At 46.0% G+C, this 20709-nt stretch overlaps 1 protein-coding gene and 1 pseudogene across 2 annotated transcripts; one reads left to right on the top strand and one right to left on the bottom strand.

The window, feature by feature from the left end:
- Positions 1–314: 314 nt before the first annotated feature.
- On the top strand, positions 315–3417 carry LOC115309705 (annotated as a pseudogene).
- Positions 3397–20680, bottom strand: LOC8029942. Of its 2 annotated transcripts, XM_029967954.4 has the most exons (11): positions 20242–20680; positions 20011–20144; positions 17657–17845; positions 16998–17112; positions 16825–16903; positions 14771–14872; positions 13040–13114; positions 12312–12390; positions 5929–6000; positions 5653–5724; positions 3397–5344 (listed from the first exon to the last, which is right to left on the bottom strand). In XM_029967954.4, exons 1-11 carry the CDS (start codon positions 20262–20264, stop codon positions 3654–3656), a joined length of 2631 nt encoding a protein of 876 aa, XP_029823814.2. In that variant the 5' UTR covers positions 20265–20680; the 3' UTR covers positions 3397–3653. The 2 variants fall into 2 exon arrangements, with proteins under 2 accessions (XP_029823814.2, XP_029823815.2); XM_029967955.4 differs by lacking the exons at positions 16825–16903; positions 20011–20144; positions 20242–20680 and having other exon boundaries at positions 17657–17840.
- Positions 20681–20709: the final 29 nt, after the last annotated feature.

The following is a 20709-nucleotide window of genomic DNA, read 5'->3' on the forward strand; positions in this document are numbered from 1 at the left end:
ATCCATATTGTCGCAGAGATGTGGGATTACGCTACAAGGTTTGACATCTCCTTTGAGATCACCGCTGCTGTTGAGATAACCCTTTGGTTTCTCTATCGGTACCACTGTTGGTAGCTAGCAAATCCCCACGGCCTACAAAAATAAGTTGTTTCCGGCTTTCCAACTTGTAAAAACAAAGTCGAGTGACTCGTATGGTTTGCCAGAGCACTATATGTATTTACGTATAAGGTGGAAGTAGCCATACACCGATGAGGACAGGACGTCAGTCGGCCCCTCTTTCTGGTGGCCAGAAGTGCCTCGTTAATTCAGTGGAAGATACACTCCCTGACGCACTTTCCCCCATGTCCGACCAAGTGACGTCTGTGCAAGCTATGTATAGCTGATGTTTCATATTGCATATGTCCGAGAGCACATCATTGCGTTTTTCCAGCACACAACCATAGTTGCCGAGAGCGAGAACCTTATCAATGCTCCCACGGTGGTTGGCAGCAAGAACATCCCTCCTGTTCTGTTCAGGGCTGTAGGGTATGTTTTTTTAGGCACAAAACTCTTAGACGTGTTCCTTAAATTTTCCAAAATATTCACTTTTTTTTTTCTTTTAAGCATTATCTTTGACCAGGAAAACCCTATTGTGCTATGAAGCTCTGACGGCCCCTTTGACAGCTTACAGTTACAACCCGGACAGCAAAATCACTGAGGTAAGGTTTGGCTTCACGCAACAAGTCCGTTCGCTCCTCGGGGCGCTTCGTGAACTGAGAGAGGCGGCATCTTGTTCGACAGTACCCGCATGCAGTGGGCTAGAACACTGTACTCGTGTCGGCTCTGCAAGCAGGGCCGTAACCAGGGGGGGGGATAGGGGGTTCTGACCCCCCCCGAAATTTTTTTCTGGGTACGGCCCTGGTCGGTGCACTTGCAGCCAGCCGATTTTAATCTCCACCTCTGCGCACGCGCAGTAGCACCGGTCGGCTACCGGGTACCAAACCGGGACCGGTTCTCCGGTTTGCTATAACTCTCCATTATATGCCACCGATGCACATGATTCAGAGGCGAAAATAAGACAATAGACATTTTCAAAATGGCCGCCGTTGTCCCCGAAAACCTTCCCCGAAATTTTTTTCTGGGTACGGCCCTGTCTGCAAGCGAGGAACAATGTGCGCGTCGTGTACTGTGGCTCTCTGGACTTCTTCAGCAACAAGTTCTTCACTTCTCCTGTCCAAAACAGGGGCGGATCCAGAACTCGGTTTTGGGGGGGGGCGGGAAATTTGTAAGGGTACTATTCTCCCACTCTTTCGTGTGCACCGGGGGGTCCCCCCATGTCAAATTGCCCTCCGAGAAGGGGGAGGGGGGGGGGGGGTCGACCTTGTTTGGGGGGGGGGGGCGGCCGCCCCCGTCGCCCCCCCCTTGGGTCCGCCACTGGTCCAAAATGCACACGGTGGAAAGCCGTGCATTCTGTTGCTCCGGTTTAAATTGGGCCATTTCATTCTCAAATTTTGTCATAAAAAAAAAAAAAAAAAAAATCTTCCCATGTTTCTAAAAAAAAAAAAATTTGTTACGAGCGCGCAGGAGAGCAGTTGTAGGACCTGCGAGTACACTTTCGGTGGAAAACCTTAGGCGACATTAGAGGGTCCGATCCAGTCAATGAAACTCTGCTATTTAGCCAGAATAAATAAAGCACGCATCGCAGGATGCTTTAACTTTGACTGGACGGGACGCTAGCGGTGGTGATAGAATGCAAAAGTTTGAGAGGACGACATCCACCTAAGCCCAACATTCGTCGAGTTGAGAAATGGCATCATGGGCGTCTGCTGCAATTATTTCGGCGGAACAAACCCGTCGTCAAGAAAGATAATCCCATTTTCTTTCTTGCCGACAGGTATGTTGTTCTGAACCGAATTGCCGCAGGCACCCACAGTGCCATTTCTCGGTTTGACGAATATTAGATTTGGGTGGACGTCGAATCATGGAGAAATTTTGTCTTCCCGCTTTATCCGTTGACCCAGGGCACGTCACGTTCCCAGACTTTAGCATTCTTTGACGGCCGCTAGCATCTCGTTCGCACAGTGTGTTGGCTTTCTGCGACGCATAGTTAGGATGTCATTTCCTCCGTCGGACCTTGCGGACTAAAAGTAACATTAAACCCAGTAATGTATGTTCCTAGCGAGGAGCTGCCTTCCTGAAACAGGTACGAGAGCGCCAGCAACCGGACACTTGCCACGGCCCTCTCTCAATGGGTGTTCTGTTCAAGGAGAAGGGGGTGCTGAGGGCACAGAACGTTCGCCACCACCCCAAGGGCCAGAAGACGCTTCCGGAAGCGTACACCGTTATGAACGACGTCGTATGTCTCGTGAAACGAGTTTCTTTTGCCGGCGTTTCCGTCTGGTGGGGATTTAGCGATTTGCGGAGTTTAACTTCCAGGTGTACAGCATCAAGGTGGAGATTCTGAAGGGCGGCCAATGTGTGCCCTTCGACGCCGACGACTTGCAGCTGGAGTTTGTTCCCATCGACCCGTTTGTACGCACCAAGCTGGTCAAAAAAAGGCGAGTGCATCCTGTCTTTCCGAAGCCGACCACAAGACAAAAAGCTCTTCGTTGAGGCTTCGTTTTTATGCGTTTTTCGGGCTAGCTTACGTCGCGTCGCGGCTGCGAAGATGCTCTGGAACGTTTTTGTTCCACCGTTAGACGTCGAGATCGGCTGCAAAAAGGTTTTCTTTTGTTCGTTTTAATACCTTGAGAAAGCTTTTTTTTTTTTTGTTATTGAAATTTAGGTCTACTGGGATTACTCAAAAATTTTATTAACCCAGGTCTTCCTTAGCTTTTTATTTATTCTTCGAAGTTGGTTGTCTTTTTAATCTATACAAATGAATATGCGGTGTCAACCAATGCACGCCAGAATTAGGAGTCCCAATTCCAGGTTCCGGACGTTTACGGAGTGTACCAGTTCAAAGTGGACTACAACCGTGTCACCTACACGCACCTCTACACTACCACTCAGGCAGGTTCTTGCTTTTCACCCAAATGTACGACTACATACGAGCGTGGTAGTATCGTCCTTCAATTTGGCCCGTGTTTCCGCAGGTGTCCATGCAGCCGCTGCAGCACGCGCAGTACAAGCGCTTCATCCCATCGGCATACCCTTACTACCTCAGCGCCTTCTCCGTGATGTTCGGCGTGTTCCTACTCGGCTGCGTGTTCCTCCACCACAAGGACGCCCCCAAGACCAAGTCGGACTGAGCAGCCGAGTCGCACCCAGGTTCACCATCGTTCATTCCCATTCGGAGCTGCCTCCGACATCACCGCCATCTCGCAGGGGCAAGGCTGTTTTTTTCTGTTTTGAGCAGAGAGAGCGATTGTTTGTTTGTTTTTGTGAGCATGTAAGGTGAAGACCGAGATTTGGAGCATTTTTTTTTATTGGGGCAAGATTTTTTTTTTTTTTTTCCTTCTTGGTTGGGTGAGTTTTACAATAAAAAGTTGCTGCTGGAAGTGCAAGCGTCAAACAAACATTCTTGGTCTAACAGATTCGCGTCACAACAGTTATGGAGTTTTTACATACTAAAATTGAAGGCAGACCAAATGTGGCACTGCAACCATGTGCTTGGGGTGGCCTTCCCAGCACCAGATGCTTTGAACGAGAGGTCGCACGTGGAATTCGACGAGTTATTCTTCATCGCCGAAGGCCTGCGAACAGTCCATCGATGCGAGGCTTGCGAAATCGCTGTCGCAATCCTTTTCCATGTTCTGGGAGGCGCTCGACAGGCTGTTTTCGAACGTCAAGCTTAGGTCAGACAAGGCGTCAAAGTCGCTATCTTCCAAAAGTGTCGTCCACGATCTGCTAGAGGTCAGCTGATCTTTGTCGGAGTTTGTCCTTGCGCTTGGCATCCCTTCTGATGCTGCGAAGCCTTCGGGCGGCGTTGTCGCCGATTCCTTTGTCGGGACCTTGAACAGTCTCTTTTGATGGGGTGCTTTATGTGTGGCCTGCTTGGCGGCGCGTCCCGTTTTGGCAGCCGGTTTTTCCAGTGCCACGGCTTCCTTTAGAGGTAGTGCCATCGCTGGTATCGTGACAACGTGTTTCGGCGGTAAAACCGTTGCCGCTTTGAAAGTGCCGCTCACTGGTATCGTGGCTGGTCTTGCCGGCACCTCGGCCGCCACTTTGTCAAATGCCCTCGTGGGTATCACAGTATGTCTTACTGATGCCGTCGCCTTGCTAGCTCTCTCTGCCGGACCTTTAGCTGATTTTGCAGGTGCTGCGGCATCGTTTAAAAGTTGTGCAACAACGTCTACGACTGGCTCCTTGGCACCCGGATTCTTCGGTTTCTGTGACTTGCCATTTATTTCTCTCTTCGCCTTGTTCCAAGTCGTGCTTTTGTCTTCTTTGAAAGCTGCTTTTTCTTTGTAGTATTTTGGGACCTCTTGTTTTACCTGTTTCATAGGAGAAACCTCTGGCATGAGATCAGTACCACTCTGCATTCGGCTGCTCGTTGTAGTGTTGCTCTGTTCACTGTGAGACGCCTCGCCAAACGGTTGCACCGACGCCAATGTCGACTCTTTCGGCCTCAGTTGTGAAAGCAGCTCTCCGCTCGCTGTTGCAACTGAAGCTGGGATGATTTCAGTTTTGGTGTCTGTCTGGCAGGTCCCGTCTTCGGAATGACAATTTTTTTCAATGTCGTCACCTAGAAACTGAATGATGGAATTCATGTCCACGATGCCTTCCAAGCTTTTTTGGCTCTCCTCTTTCGAGAACAAGAGCGGAGTCTCGAACAAGACTGGTGTCCGTTTCGGTAACTTTGTTGCAGAAGCTCCGGTCGCCGGCTTCAGTTGTCCCAGTGCACCATATTCCTCAGTTGCTGCACGTAACCTCTGAAACAGTGGCAAAATGTCGACTTCAACTTTAACCTGGCTGGCTTGTATCCAGCTTGCTGGTTCTTGTTTTTCAGCTTCCAGATGCATCCTTGGTTCCTGATCCTTGTTTGGGGAACAGTTTGCTTGAACCGCAGATAAACAGTGGACGAGATTCGGATTTAAAGCTTCGTTTGGAATGGGGACAGAAATGGCTGCCTCCTCTTCGATCTGAGGTTGCGCTGAAGGCAAATTTTGAAGCACTGCTGCAGTCGCCAATTGCGGATGTTGTTGAACGATGGCAGTTGCACCCAGTGCACTCTTCGTCTGCTCCTGGCATTGCACGGTCTTCTGGTGAGCCCCGGCGTCTTTCCTCTTCTGCATTTTTTTTATGGTTTCGGTGGCTGACTGGTTATTTGGCCTTAGGTCACTTTTAGAAGCTGCTGCCCTTTCTTTGGCTCCCTTAAATGCCGGCTTGGATCCTCTTCCATGGCTGTTAGTCGCTGCACTTGCTAGAAAACAGTGTGTGCAGGGTTTATGGTTTCAGAACTTGCATTAAAAAGGTCAAGTTTTCTGTCATTGTGGTTTTCAGTAGCAGCTCCTATGAACTTCCTGTCATGTTTTTATTGCATACATGCACTGGGATGTTGGTAGCAATGTGAAAAAAGTAGGACACTTAAAATTCTGCATTCTTTTTCAAAGGTAAAAAGTTGCCGAGTCATTTTGATCTGTTGCATTCTTTTATGTGTGTCAAGGTAGAGAGTTCAGCTTTTACGGTTGAATATGAACCTCTAGCTAACTTCGATTTAACAGCCCTTACCTGACTGCATTTGCTGCATCGTCTCTTGAGTAGTGGTCTGCACCTTTGGTGGTCTGCCCCTGGGACGCTTGACTGCGAGACCAATATCAGGTGTTACAAAGTGCAGACTGTAACAACAAAATCTGTCTATGTTTGTAACAAATGCACATTAATTTTTTTGTAAATTTGTTCAGCAAAACTGTGCTTTATTTTTAGCCATGCAGTCTCGGAGACGGGCTTTGGACATAGCAAGCAGCCCAGATTTCTACCTTCCTTTTTTTCTTTTCCAAAATATACCTGGCGGCATGTCACTGGTCAATGGCTGAGTGGTGGTCTTGCATTTCGATGACTTCTTCCTGGGCTGCTTGGCTGCAACATCAAGAGTGTTTTCTATTCGTGAGTCTCAGGTGGAGCTATTTTGTTCCAAACCATGGAACTTCAACGCATTTGAGAGAAATGTGAGCCATGTTTTTATTGCGGTAAAAATAAAATATGCATTGTCAAATGCTCAGTCTCTGCCGAATGTATTATCGGAATGAAATCTGAATGTGGGAATGCGTGGCCTTTGACAGATGCAGCGCTATCTGCACATCTCAGAAAGTGCACACTCTCGAAGCCTCCTCTCCACTCTGCAGTTTTATGTGCCTCCAGGTAGTGCAGCATATAGCAAAGGCCATGCATTCCAGTGGTCACATTTCATTTCGTGCCAATGGTATATAGGCTAATGTTTATGATCAGTTATCATTGTCAGAACCCAACATTGTTTTCAATGAACACTTGACAGCCGACGGAGCCCGCAAATACGAGGAGGTAACTAGCGTCTGCTACTGAGAGCTGGCCCCATTCTTTCATTGCAAATTGCTTAAAATCACTTCTTACTTTTGAATTCGATAACGTCAAGTTCTAGAATTTCGACATCCGATCCCGACCACATTTGGTTGGAGACTAGACTTTTGGTAATGCATAGTTTTGTTTTTTTTTGTTCTTTTTTTGCAGTTAGAAAAACACAATTTACTAGGGACATGCAAATATTAATTTTTCTGTTGGAAGCAAATAGTTACTTTGTACAAATAATTTTGAATCAAATAGAATAATTTCGAGGCGAAGCAAGTAGTTTTTCGGTTATCCACACAGTCAAAGTAAGAAAGCCTTGAAGCTAGGGAACAAGAAAAAAAAAAGGACAAAGATGGCAAAGTTTCAGGGTTCTCTACCATGATCGGCTGCCAGCTTACCTTTGCAATTACTCTTATCTTAATACAGTCACGTCTCATTAAAGGAGCTGTGCAACAATTTCAGTGCTTTGCTTAAATAATTTGGGAGTTGGTGTCTCAACCTTTCTTAAGTAAAAAACGAAAAACCGCTTTTGCCTGGATGTCCTAGTTTTTATTTTAAAAATGGACAAAGATTGAGGTTTTGGGCACCTCTCAACTCCTTCACCATCTTCCTAGTCACGTGCGCTGTGACGTCAATGGGGGTCGCGCGGGATTCCGTTGAAGCTCTCTGTCTAGAGCCATCAGTGAGCAGCTAGAACTCATCCGCTCGCGACCGCTTGACCACGTGCTGCCTTGCGCAGCGCGAACAATATGGTGAAAGGAGGAAAGTCTTATCCGGTTCCGGCCATACCCGTCCGGCTTTGTCCCCCTTTGGCTTCTGGCGGCTGTTCGCGGTAGCAGATGGAGCCGACGGTTTTGTGGAGCTAGGATAGATGGCGCCACTAAAACTCCGTATAATAAATGTTTGGTCGATGATACCAGGTTTTTGACGCATTTATATTTATGTTGGATTGACAAGATTTATAGAAAAGTTACCTTTTATCGACCCCCGTTGACGTCATGCCGCGTGGTTCTCATGGCTGCTACTCGCGGCTGCAGGTCGGGGAATATTCTAAATTTTGCCTCGCGATTATGCTGTGGAATCGCAACATTTCGATAGAAGGAGGTGTGTTTTCTGTCCTTTGTGACAAGATGAACAATGTCGAAAGTAGAATTGCCCATAATGTGAATCGTCCATGACGGTGCTGAGACTCATTTGCACAACACTTTGGGGTCATCCATTAGAAATGCCATCCACAATAGAGTAAAGAAAATAGGCCTTGGTTGGTGAACTTGTTTCAAGTTACTGTGCATGAACACAAGCTGTTCCTCACGTTTTGGGACTAGGAGGAGTTTCCTTCTGGCAGTGACAACATTCCCCAATGCTGAAAACAACCTTTCGCTGAAGACTTCCATTGCTGCTATTGATAGGTACTACAGAGTGATGCTTGCCAGCAGTAGATGCTTCTCCTTTCCACAATCCTTCTACCAATTGAAAGGATTTTCTGTGCGAGGCCCCACAGGCGACAGGCTAGTGCCACCTAGCCCAAAAATACAGCGATTCCTCCTTTGCCCTCCCTCCGCGTCATATACCAATACTGTTTTTTCCTTCAGAGAATATACTTGAAAAATGTGTGTGAGATGGAACTCCAAGTTTAAAGTTTTAATGTTTACAGGTTAATATACGGTCAGTACTTCCTTTAGAAAAGGCATTGTTATTGCTATCGCTGTTTACCTTTTTCCCCGCGGTAATGGAAGGACCACGACGCATTCATAATTCCAGGTTTTTAGTCCTCATATCTGCAGTCTCCAGCTGCCCATGGCGTACAAACACGTCGGACACAGATTCAACATCGTGCATTATGAAATTGTCTGATGCATCGTCGGACACCCCGTTTTGCATGCAAGCCGTGTCGGAAGTCACTTTTTTAATTCAGCTTTCTTCAAGAAAAAAGAGAAAGGGAGAAGATAACGAGCTACGCGTGCATACTGTTTTGTTGTTTTTTTTTACTCCAAACTAAAAGGGAATTCCAGTGAATATTTTTTTTAATTTCGGATTACGACTGTTTTCATCTAAAGCAGTGCCTCTCAATTACAAGGTATAAAATTTTTTCTTTTTTAGATATTGTGTGTAGTTTTATAAATATTTGGTAGAAAGATGGCAGCACTGATCATCAGGCGTACGGTCGCAACGGTATGCGGTACTCCTGATGTGGTACGCGGTACAACCAATCAACCACAGCTCCCCTGCGACATGACGTCTCAAGGATACTGCACTAGTGTTCCTTGACTAATATCTAACCAGCTTGCCACCCGCTAAAAAGCAGCTGGTCGCATCTTTTAAATCGGTTTTAGTGGAGTATGCGGCTTCACTTTGAAATAATATTTCAGCTGTGGTCATATTTCGTGCCACTAAAGTGATACTACTCATTTAAATTGGTTTGGTTTCCGACCGGAGTTGCCTTATATTTTGCAGCATTTCAAACTTCGAAATACTTCGAAAATATTCGAAGTTGCTGAATATTCCTATTTGAAGTTTGAATTGAATATAGCATTATTCGCTTCAACATTTGAAAGTTTCGAATATTCGCATCACCCTATATTTAGATTTAACTGAAACTACAATGGACACTACACAACACCCTTTAGTGTGAACTCGACATTGGCACTTTTTTGCATTTTGCTCAGACAAAGTATTGAAGGGCAAGAAACTTTACTGTTTAAATTACCGTCTTGAAGGAGTACTTTCTTCAATGCTAGGAATTTTTTATTGTAGCTGTTCGATTTTAGGAGAAAAACATTAAAAACTGGCAATTGGCTGTTCACGCTAACAATGTCAAGAAGTGTACTTTATTAATATTAAAGGCCTGGCACAAATACACTGCGCACATCCCTCTATGAAGCCAATCGCAGAACAAAAATACTACTTGATCAGTTGATCAATACTACTTGATCAGATCAGCCACAGGCAGGTGTCGTTACTCTCAGCGCTGGTATTGTTTGTGGCCGGAGATTTAACCCGAGTGGCCTCGTCTTTAGACATTTAAAGCCTCACGCTGTATCAATCGGCGGTTCTAATACCAACATCATGTTCTTCGAATGAAGGGGGCTACAGTGCCTAATGCACAATGTGCATAACAGTCTTCAAACCATACAATTTCAAGACAAACTGTTTGCTCGATGGTGCTTCAACAGCACATGCCATCTTGAAATGCCTCGCAACTACGATGCCCAAATGAAGCACACTGTGTGACACTGTTGCCATGATCCAATGTCGACACTTTTTGGAACTTTCAAAGTGCGTTGGTGGGCATGAAACTTCACTGCTAGTTAGTGTCCCAAATTATCACTTTACACCACACTATACTCTGTCTCATCCCACGATCAACTAAAGCCCAATGGTAAAGGCCGCCAGGTTCAATCACGAGCCTGTTAGAAACTGCGCGGTATATTTGCTCCGTCGTACGTATCAGTGCGTCAAGACACGTCTTGAGGAGGCGAGTTTTTCGTTTGCTTATCGAGCCCTCGTGGCTGCTCTGTCTGCTTGCTACTACTGAAGACTGCTGCAGGTATTATATACCATCTGGAAGCGATGGGGCGAAGAGTACCCAGGATCAGAACCAGTGGCCATTAAGAAATGAAAATGAGTCAGATGGAGTGTTCGACACGGGACGTATGTAGGGACCGCGTGCGGAAGGTACAGCCGGGTCCGGGTATGTTTTACGTACACAAAAGTTGGATTAGATTCTTATGGCTAAGGCCAAACGACTTTCCGTCAGTGTTGCCTGCGTGCCATCACACTTCTCGAAAGAGTTGACATGTTAACAAAATATGGCAAAAACGTTTATGAAACTAAATACCATGTACTATCGCGGACAATATGAGCTGAAACAGCGTTCCGGCAGGCGCACTGTACTACCTGCGCCGCCTGTCGCCTTGCTCCGCACACGTGGCGCACCCTGAGTGCGAGATCAATTCTCACTTGCGCTCGCTGTGCCACTGCGCTCTTCCGGCCGTCTGCAAGCGAGACGGCGGGTGCGACAGCGGGTGTGTGTGTGATAGGGCGGCGGGGGGAACAAAATATTTCACTTGCGGTCCCTCTTTTGGAATTGATTACTTAAATTTACTCTACTGCGCAGAATCCCATACAAAAAACGCTGACTGGTGAAGAAAGTGTCTTAAATTTCAGCTGCGATTATCGTTCTTGAAAGTCGCATCAGAAGACGTGGCCTAGGTTGTTCTTGGTTGATTATAGGGGCATGCACAAGGTAGGACATAATAAAATATAGGCCAAAATTTGTAAGCCAGAATTAGCCTGGCTCCAAGGTATTTACTTTTTTTTCTTTTTCATTGATCACATATGTTTAAAAAAATGGGAAGCATACGTGCTACTGAGAAGGTTTTGTAACCTTGATTGGTTTGAAGAAATTCAAGAAGATTATTTTTGTATTACTGGGCCCACGTGTTTGTTTCAAACAAAACAAGTTGCTGGCAATACACCAGTTTTTTTGTTTACAAATTCCTAGTCTTAATAAAGTGTGACAAACAGTCGTATATTTGCTGGGAGGAGGAGATTCAAACTTAATCGAAAGAATATTTGCAGAGGATAATGTGATAAACAAAAGATTAATAGTCGGCGTGGAAGTTCAACTGCACTATACAAGAAGATTGGGATCAAGGAGGCACCACACAAAAGTATGCGTGGTTAACGGCGTCAAACTGTGTGTTGCAAACTTAGCGTCAAGCTTTGTTTCAATCGGCAGAAGTCCGGTTCAGGGGGTCCTGAGGCACAGTAAAACTTACAAAATCATTTAATACCGCATAATTCTCCCCTGACCCGCGACCACAACTCTCATCCTGTCTGATGAGAAATCAAAAAGCGCGGCCACGAAGTCTGGCTCATCCTGAAGCCACTCCCCATTCACCTCTCATTGCTTTCCACAATTTGTGGGCAGTGGCGCGGTGGAGGAGACGCCGTGACATGGCTACTTTGATGCGCCTCCAAATGTTTTCGATGATATTCAGATCGGCTCCTTTTGGGGGCCAAGGCAGCTTCGTCAGCCAGCGCTCCTCGAGGAGATACAAGCGTGACAACGCATTTTCCACTTTGGCACTTTCTTGAAATGCACTGAAATTCACGTCAGCTGAAAACGTGAACATTGGGCTACACGGCACACGCGTCGTGATGGTGGTTTTGTCGACCAATATTTTCGCTAGCAAACAACCGGAAGAGCGCAGTGGCGCAGTGAGTGCAAGTGAGAATTTATCTCTGCCTCAGGGTGCGCCATGTTTAGGGAGCGATGCGACAAGCGGCGCAGCTAATACCGTGCACAGGCCGGAGCGCTGTTTCAGCTCATATCGTCTGCGATAGTACCTTTATTTCACCAATATAAAATATTGCACTATCATAACAGAGAACCATATGCGCTATATTAGTGCTCTTTGTAGTTTGCGTATCGGAATTTCTCTCGCGCACTCTTTCACATTGCGGATGCAAACTCTTCTGATGCAGTGCTCCGCCTGCCAGCCTTTGGACCCTAGTCCATTGTAGGGTAAGACGGAGTATAATAGTTTTGACAGCAGTTCTTTGATTCTAAGAGAAGCACAGAAAAAAAAATATGGCAATTGCTTGTCCACGCTAACAATGCCATGCAGTGTACACTGGGTGGCATTATTGGCTTGTTGAACGAAGCACTGACCAAATGGGTAAAATGCTCCACGGGGTACCCTCGGCACACTCAACCACGAAGCGGACTGCCACCATTTTATGACAGGGAATAGTGGCAGTCTATTCCAGCCTTCTTAACACGTGGTATTCTTAGCTCATTGCCTCCCACTCTATCGTACAGGTGCAAATCGACCGCTTACATTTAGTCTGTGTCCATCGCAGAAATTCACTTTGTAAGGGAGGGTAGTTGTTGATAAAGCAGTACTCCGGTATCCGTTCCTGGATTTGGAAGAAATGAGGCAGCATTTAAATGTAGGGTGCGTTATGGGGCCGGGTTTCATGAGAGGTGCGAGACATTACGCTCGAGTGTTACACGACCGGCATCAGTGTGTGTCACGCTACAGCCATACTTGTCGTCAAGTCGCGCAATGTTGCAGCGTCGCGCGACATCACACTATCATGCGACTCGACGGCACGTAACTCTGCGACTTCACGCAATGTCAGAGTCTCACGACATTGTGATGCCACAAGCACACACATCACGGGCCCAGCTCGTTCGCAGCACATCGCCTGTATCTCCACACTTTTTGCATACAATCGAGACTTTCTTTTGTGTTCTTGGTGGTTCGCTGAGAATTCGAGACTTAGCGAAATAAGATACCTGACGAAATCATCGTACCTCGGTTCAATTGTTTATGTACCGTGACTCATACCTGGGCGTTCTACGAGAACCCCATTGGTTGTGGTCGATTGATCACCTGCGCCAGCCAATGCGAGTAAGGCTCTACCCGTGAACTAGCATAGCCCCACTGCAGTGAGGACGCTATATATTGCTCTCTGTCATGACGCCTTTTGTGTCTTACATTGTCACCGAGTTACCTTCGCCAAAAACACATTCTATTAAAAAGAAGAAAAAAAGAAGCCTTACCGGAAGGGGGAGTTTGACTGCGAGCTTTGCCCTCTCAAGGGCATCGTTGAAAGCTCTCTCGTATTTCTTGGGAACCTGACGAGGACACAGACTCAAGGTTAGGGTGCTTTGTTCTTAAATCTGATTCTTCCACAGGGAAATGGTTGTTTCTCGAGCCTCTTCTTAATTACTTGGAGCAATAATGATGTTGTCTGTATCCAATTAATCATATATTTTATTGTATGCATTACGTGTAATCATGATTGGAGCCACATAATGGCAGCAAAAAGAACAGACTGCAAGTTTTTGACGTGCCCAAACAACAATTAATAATTTGAGATTCAATTCGGCAATTTCGAATATTGAATGAAATCATTTTCATAAAATGTAAAAGCAGTATAGTAAACTAAGGTTCTCATAATGCCTTGAAGGCATGTTTCCTTTTCAATGGGGCTCATTAGCTGCTTTTTTATTTGAAACATTACTGCAGTACAAAATCAGCAATCATTATGCTCGTTTTAAGAGAATTGTTGGAAATTTATTATGCTTTTGGAATTAGAATAGAAAATTGTCTGCATGGCATCTTGGTAACAATTTCATAATACTAGCTGTGGAAGTTTTACTTTAGCAATCAATATTAAAATGCAGCAATAATAAAAACAATTTTTTTCTTTTTTAATCTATGCTGACAGACATTTTTGGAAGAGCTGCCAATTCCTTTTGCGTTTTGCGGGAAGGCGGCACTTGCAACGCCCCCCCCCCCCCCCCCCCCCCCCCACCCCACCAATCATGAATGTCACTTAGCCATGGCACACCCATGTTGTGGGGAGAAGCACGCTGAATAGAGCTAAAATAATCGCTACAAATTCACGGAAATTTTCTGCACTTTTAAAGGCTACAATTTGATTCAAAAGTCGAATTGTCAAGTTTTTCCAGGTCTCTAATCAAGAGTTTTATATATTTGCACTTTAATTCTTCTAAATCTCTAATGACGAATAAGCACAAATTTTTTTAAATTATACAACCCTCGCACTCCTCAGGTTGCTAAAATAAAGATGGGGAGGAGGGGGAAAAAAGAAAAAAACAGAACCAAGTTATTTTTCTTTTTTTATTAAAAATGGAACCAGAGTTTACTTCGAACCGTGGAAAACAAACCCCAAGAATGAACATGATGCATGCAAGCTTGATTTGAAATTTATGTTCTGCTATTCCATCTTTTCCAATTCTTTGGGTTTATCTTTTTTACGACTACATTGTTGGGATAACTATGCGGGCAGAAAGTGAGGGAGAGGAGCAGACGAGGGGGACATCCAAACATCAAGCTATGGTTGGAACGATTAAGGAGTAGACGCAAAGCTAGCTGCTTTTGCCTCCACTGCATTCATCAAACAGAGAATGCCAGTGTCTGGAGTTTTTGATCAAACACGTTCGGACAGTGCAGTGGAGACAAAGATGGCTAGCTTTGCATCTACTCACTGATCCTTCCAACCAGAGCTCGGTGTTCTGACGTCCCCTCTCGTCTCCTCCTCTTCCTCAGTTTCTGCCCGCATAGTCGCTGACAATGCTAGAACGGTGGGTAGGTGCTTGAGTGGTTCCGCCTCAAGCATGAGCAACATGCACCTGGAGTGTGTGCGCACAGCCAAGCCATGCTCGGCCTCCAGCACATGCTGGAAACATTGGAAAAAGACTTTCTGCTGTTCTCCTTCTGTCGGTGATTCTAGTGCATGCTTTTGGGAGTGCAGAGCTCCTTGCCTTGTTCCCTGGCACGCCTTCCGGACAAAATGGCACGCAGCGATCCTCTCGAACCCAGGCACGGGTCACATTCTTGTCCAGGAAGGTAACGTGGTAGTGCGTCTGCCAAGCAGGAAGACTCGGAGTGCTACACTCGGTGTGCTGCACACTGCTTTGTCACAAATGTCGGCGAGCTTGGATGTGCATGCAAGGTGTGCTCTATTGAATGCAACAGCCTTATGGTTCTTGTTGGTAAAAAGGTTGATGCAGTCTAGCCTGGTGAGAGTTTCTGGTGGCCAGCAAAGAAGCCGGGCAGTTTTTTTTTGTTTATTTTCTGGTTTAATGGGTGCCAAATTATGCACACTTATGCCGGCCATTTTATTTAGGGCCGAATGAATACTATGCGCATAATTTTCATTATGTTGGAAAATGTTGGAGCGTAAAGGAGCCTGTGCAAGCAAAGACGGTCGTTTGCCTATCCAGCAAGCTTTGGCTCGTTGGCTGAAGAAAGTTGATTTGGGCCAATTCTTTTTCCTTGTCACCAACCTTCTCGTTTTACTTTCACCTTCCAGTCATATCACTTTTTTATTATTTTTTCTTTGCAAAATCACCCTGTTAATCTGACATCTTTGTGGAATACTGGGAGAAGTTGAGTAGTACTTGTGCAACTATCTACAAAGCAGACGGTTGTGCAAGGGTGCACTCATTTTGTTCGTATAGAGCCATCTTGTTTGTAAAGAAGGTCAGTTTGTAAGCCACTGTGATTGTACATTGTTCCGACTTCTTTTGCACCTACAGATAAGCTAAGAACAGTTGCATCATTAATCTGGTCCACCCTTAAAAATGTAGCAGTGTGCACTGATGTAATCCAAATGAAACTTAAAACGAGGATGTGGAAGTGATCATGCCTTGTTGCTGCTAGCCCATGGAAAATCAATTCTGAGGAAGCTGCTAGTATATATCCCAGCCCAATAATGGTTAACGAACTTACTCTGTCAAGTAAGGGACCATATTTGTACAAAGCAATGTCTTTTCTTTCTTTTTTCTTTGTTGCAAAGGTGGCTTAATGTTGCATTCACTAGAGTTCTGGACAACCAGAAAAATGTAGGTCTGCATGTTGGCCTGCCTCCAGCATGAGCCTCCTACATACTAATTTGGTGCCACTTGAGCTTCAAGCATGCTCTCCCAACCAAGCGACTACAAAAAGCGTTTGGCTTGTACTGGAGGCGAGGCCATGCAGAAACCTCCTACTTTTTAAGAAGGAGGAAAAATTGCGCGATGATCACACTCAAGGAGGATAGAAGGATAGGAGAGGACATGACGTCAGCCACGTAGCCTCCTCAAACCATGCTCCCTTGATGCCTCGCCTCTTTCTCATATTCCTCCTTACCGTCCTCACCAATTGCCAGAGAGATCTACGGTCACGTTGGCCACAACATCGTTTAAACTTTTTATGACTAGACTTCGCCAATGTTGCAACGTCCCCCTTCTTAGTACTTATAACCTCCGTGATCACATGTCAGACAGCGACCGCTGTGCTGCTTATTAGACAATGAAAATCAATTGACATTCTACCAATCGTGTGTCGTACGGTGATCCGATATTGAAATGACGTTGCATTCATTTAGCGTCGATACGTCGATTATGAATAAATAACTTTAAGGTCGTCATGTGTTTTCCTGACAAATTTATCAGGGAAACTGAATTGGTGCACAGCTCACGTGACATCAATTTTTCCGCTTAGTTTAGCGGGGAACCTGAATTTGTAGGTCCCATAGCGTTAGGTCACGTAACATCAATTTTCCCGCCAAATTTAGCGGGAAACTCAATTGGTGCATAGGTCACGTGACATCAATCTTTCCGCTAAATTTAGTGGGGAAACTGACGACGTTTACGCTCTCGCTTTCGAAAAACCGGGGTAGGGCCACTACCAGCTGTCGCTGTAAAACAGAAAGGGAAGGTTAACCAGGAAAGTTGACGCCGGCTATTTGCAAGTGACTATCCAATTTAGGACTGTTTTTAAAGGTTGGCTCTGTCCAGCTCTAGTCTCCTGATTAGTGCACTAACTCCCCTACCACACGATCCTCGTCGTAAGGGTCTTCATTGCAGAAGTAGAGGCAACCGTCGGGGTCATCGTCAATCATGGCAGGCCACCTGTTGCGACCAATGGCATCCTTAGAATCGTGCCAGGCGGGAGAGGAGGACCAAGGAAGCATGCAGCATGCGGTGATGGGGTCTCGCTCCTCACCAGGGGTATGAGCCCAGCTTGGCCCAGACGATGGAGCCGACAAAGAACTTGACATCTACGAACTCTTCTTGGGACATGTCCTGCTCTGCCGCTGCACAGCTGTTGTACTGGGTGTCTAAATAAAGAAGGACACAACCACGGTATGATGCACTGCCTGCGTGCGACGGACTGCGCTTTGTTTGGAGTGTGAAGAATGTTGGGGTATTGGTGCCTGCCGATTGAAACCTTAGGAGAAGCTTGCATTACAGATTCTCTTGACCTCATCTCGCTGAAAATACTTGTCCGCTAAATAAGCTGGGGTACAACTGTGATGTACCCCGACAGACAATACGAGCTGAAACACCTGATCCAGGCTTTGTCTCCATCTGCAGTCCCCACGAGCTCCATTATCTCTCAATTTGGCAAACAGTCTGAAGTATGGGACCTCAACTTTGAATTCTAATCTTACTTTGAGCAGGGTAGGAACGATAATGCCACCGACCTTAATACGCTTGCTGCCGTTTTTTTCTTCAAATGTCTTTTATTGTAACGGTAAAACAAAAACTGCAAGCCAAAATTCAATAACGCTCTTTCGCTCATACAATATACTTTGCTCGAGAGCTCATCCTTTCTGGCGGCAGAGCGGCGGTGGCGGTTATGCTAGGATGGAAGCTGTTCACCCTTGTTCATGAAGCAGTACCACTCGTCGGGCACTTCGTTGGGGTCGAGGACGTTGTGGAGGTAGCGCCATTTGTTGCACTTTGCTTCGCAGCACTGCACCCATGTGCCCTCGCTGTTGTTGATGCGGGCTTCCAGCAGGCCGTACAACTCTTCCTTTGACGCGCTGGTGGGACTTTCTTGGTTCATGTCTTTGGTTCCGGAGTCATGCGACATTAGAGCACAGACGTCAGGAAGTCCTAAACCTTTAAAGGCTTGTTCGCACATTTGTATTTGACTGTGCTCGAGTGTGTTGCATTGCCTCGTAATTGCTTACGACGAGGGAAGACACTGGCGCCACCTGTCGGGTAGCCTTGGAACACTCCAATCTGCGTATAACTAGACTGAAGGTTTTTCAGTATTTGCAAGATCTTAAATCTTGGCGCTATACCTATCGAGAGCGGTCGCTTATAACATCGTCGAAGTTATTTCACGCCCTCAGTGCGATGTGCAGAAAAGTACATGACGGGAAATGTTCTGGCTACCTGATGGACGACGACAGCGTGCTGGCGCATTCTCTCGATCGTTAAGAGCTGTTACGAGAGAATGCCACGCTCTCGAGCGCTCTCAAACGTGAAAATGCGGACTGACCTTTTGTTTGCCAGAAAAGGCTTCGTAAAGTCGAAGAAAATATTCTCCACTCTGTGGACTTCATAGTTTTAAATTGTTTCCACCACTTCCCATTTTAGATGCGCTGCTGAATCCATCATTTTTGCAAGTTGCCAGTTTGGGGGCTCTGCTATCGTAGCGCGTGAGCACCTGCCCGAGTGAGTGCGGGCACTCCGTCGACTGAGGAAGCTTTAGCCTGTTGCAGCTGAGAAGAGCACGACAAGCCTCTGCCACGTAGAGGGCTCCACCAATCGTGACTCCACTCGTATCCTCTCCATTGTTCGCTCTGCTAAAGTGGAAAGGGTGGAGGACTCTGTCGGAGGAGCTTGCCCTGCTTTTCTGGCTCCTTTTGTGCCTGTTTTGGCTCATCTTTCACCCCGAGTTTGAAGGCACTTCTTCCTACTTCTTCCTGATGCGCACACTATAGTGCATCATCTTGGAAATCCTCGAACACAACTTCCTGCCAGGTGGTGCCAGTTATTTTGGCAATGGTAGATTCAAGGTCGAGAAAACAGAAAGAGTGGGCACGTAACTATAAAGGTCATTCTAAACATAAGACGAAGCGTCTCGGATTACTGGGCCTGAAATTGGCCAACGTTTTGTTGAGAAACAGCTTCTTCAGCCCTGAAGAAACTGCACAACTCTTGGTGAAATTCAGATCACTATATCCTGTTGCAGGTTAAGTAAGGGGAGACAAGCTCCTGCCGCGAAGCCCTTTTCCCTTTCTACTTAGCAGAGCAAACGCCAAGGGGAGGCGAGTCCCTCCTCTCCAGCATTCGCTCTGCTAAGCGGAAGGGTTGAGGACTTTGCGGGACGTGAGCTTAGCATTAGATTATCCCAAGATTTTTTTTTTAGTTTAAAAGTAGCTGCACCAAGCATGGTTACAAGTCTTTTCTCAAGCATAGAATTTTGGGAAGGGGGGTTTTATATCCTTAAGTATTGGTGAATTGGCGACGTGCGCGACTGAAAGCGTCGCTGTGGTCGGCCTTCCACGATTGGCCCAAAAGCTGACTATGACGTCGGAAAGGGTATACCATCGACGGAAATAAGAGGAATGAAAGAACTTTAATTTCGACGGTGTTGGCAGTGTTGCTTTGAGAGCGCAATGATTTCAGGCTTCCACCATGCTATTTACAAACACCATCGAACTTGTTGTTCGCAAGGTAATGACGTCACAAGGGGGAACCATAGGAGGGCGCCACCGAAACATCTCGCCGCTAATAGCCCTTGATTAATACTCAGAGTAAATTTATAATTACTAGAAATAAAACATACATATGTTCTTTTATTTTTTCGATAGCAAATTGTAAAAAGGTCTGAAGACAAAAATCTACATATGGCAGAACCTCAATTTAATAATTTACGTTCCATAATTCCTTCTGTATAATCGGTGGCGTAACTAGGGGGAAGGGGGGGGGGGGGGGGGGGGGGGGGTGAACAAGTGCCCTGGGCGCCACTTGGGAAGGGGCCACCGAGCCGAGTCCACCCATAATAAAAATATAATGATGATGATGATGATGTCATTAACACTATCATTATGAGGGGCGCGAAATTTCATTTGCCATGGGCGCCGCTGTGATAGGCGCCGTCATATCTACTATTTACGCCACTGTGTGATAATGGGCCGTAATAGTATTTCCGCGTGTCAAGCAGTATGCAATAACCGATTTATAAAAATACGTAAAAAATCTTTTTGTTTTGTTTTTACCCGTGTCGTATCTTAGCTTTCTGGGCCGGAGGTTACGCTGTGGCTCTCTCTGATGTTTGGTTTTCCTGGGAGCTCCTGGAGGCACTTGATCCCCCTCTTGTCTTTCCGGGGTTTGCGTGACCTCAGGCATGGTCCTAGGTTCGAGCAGTGATCCCACGCCAATCTTAGTACTTCTTTTTTCTTTTTTTTCTTTTTTTCTATTTTAGCAAAAATTTTAAATCGAGTTCGTACCTTTCTTCCGGAGCGTCGTCCATCTCGAGATCGTCGTCGTTTTCGCGCGGGCGTACGGCAATCGAAGTGTTGTTAACGCAAATGGAACGAGGAAGTTGCTTTCGACAAAAAGGTTAGCTGACAGGATGGTTACACGGCAATGTATGATTTCCTAGGTAAATAATACTAGCGGAGAGCACGGCTCTCCGCGCGTGATGGCGAACAACGAACAGAAGCTGTGTTCCGTCTGCTAACAAACGGTTTTTTCGCAAACTGATGTCTGCACAAAATTTGATTGTGATGTCCTACTGAATTATTTTCTCGCAAAAACTCACAATCACTGTTATTAATTTGTTTTCATTGGTCCGTTCAAAACTGAATATGGCGAATTTGGAAAGGACGATCGTCTGCTACCAAAAGCGCGCGCACGCGGGTGCGCTTTACCGCCGTCTGCCTCAACAACATTACGAGACAAAAAGAGGTCCCAAA

The sequence above is a fragment of the Ixodes scapularis genome, unplaced genomic scaffold, assembly GCF_016920785.2.
Source record: "Ixodes scapularis isolate PalLabHiFi unplaced genomic scaffold, ASM1692078v2 PGA_scaffold9__187_contigs__length_104089568, whole genome shotgun sequence".
Classification (NCBI taxonomy): Eukaryota; Metazoa; Arthropoda; class Arachnida; order Ixodida; family Ixodidae; genus Ixodes; species Ixodes scapularis.

Bases quoted from the DNA above. Each gene is read 5' to 3' on its own strand.
- LOC8029942 (XM_029967954.4), bottom strand. From the start codon at position 20,264: ATGGACGACGCTCCGGAAGAAAG. The intron at 20,145-20,241 runs GTACGAACTCGA...GCTCGAACCTAG, and splicing joins GACGACGCTCCGGAAGAAAG to GACCATGCCTGAGGTCACGC. The intron at 6,001-12,311 runs GTAAGCGGTCGA...TTGATGTTGCAG, and splicing joins GCGATGGACACAGACTAAAT to CCAAGCAGCCCAGGAAGAAG.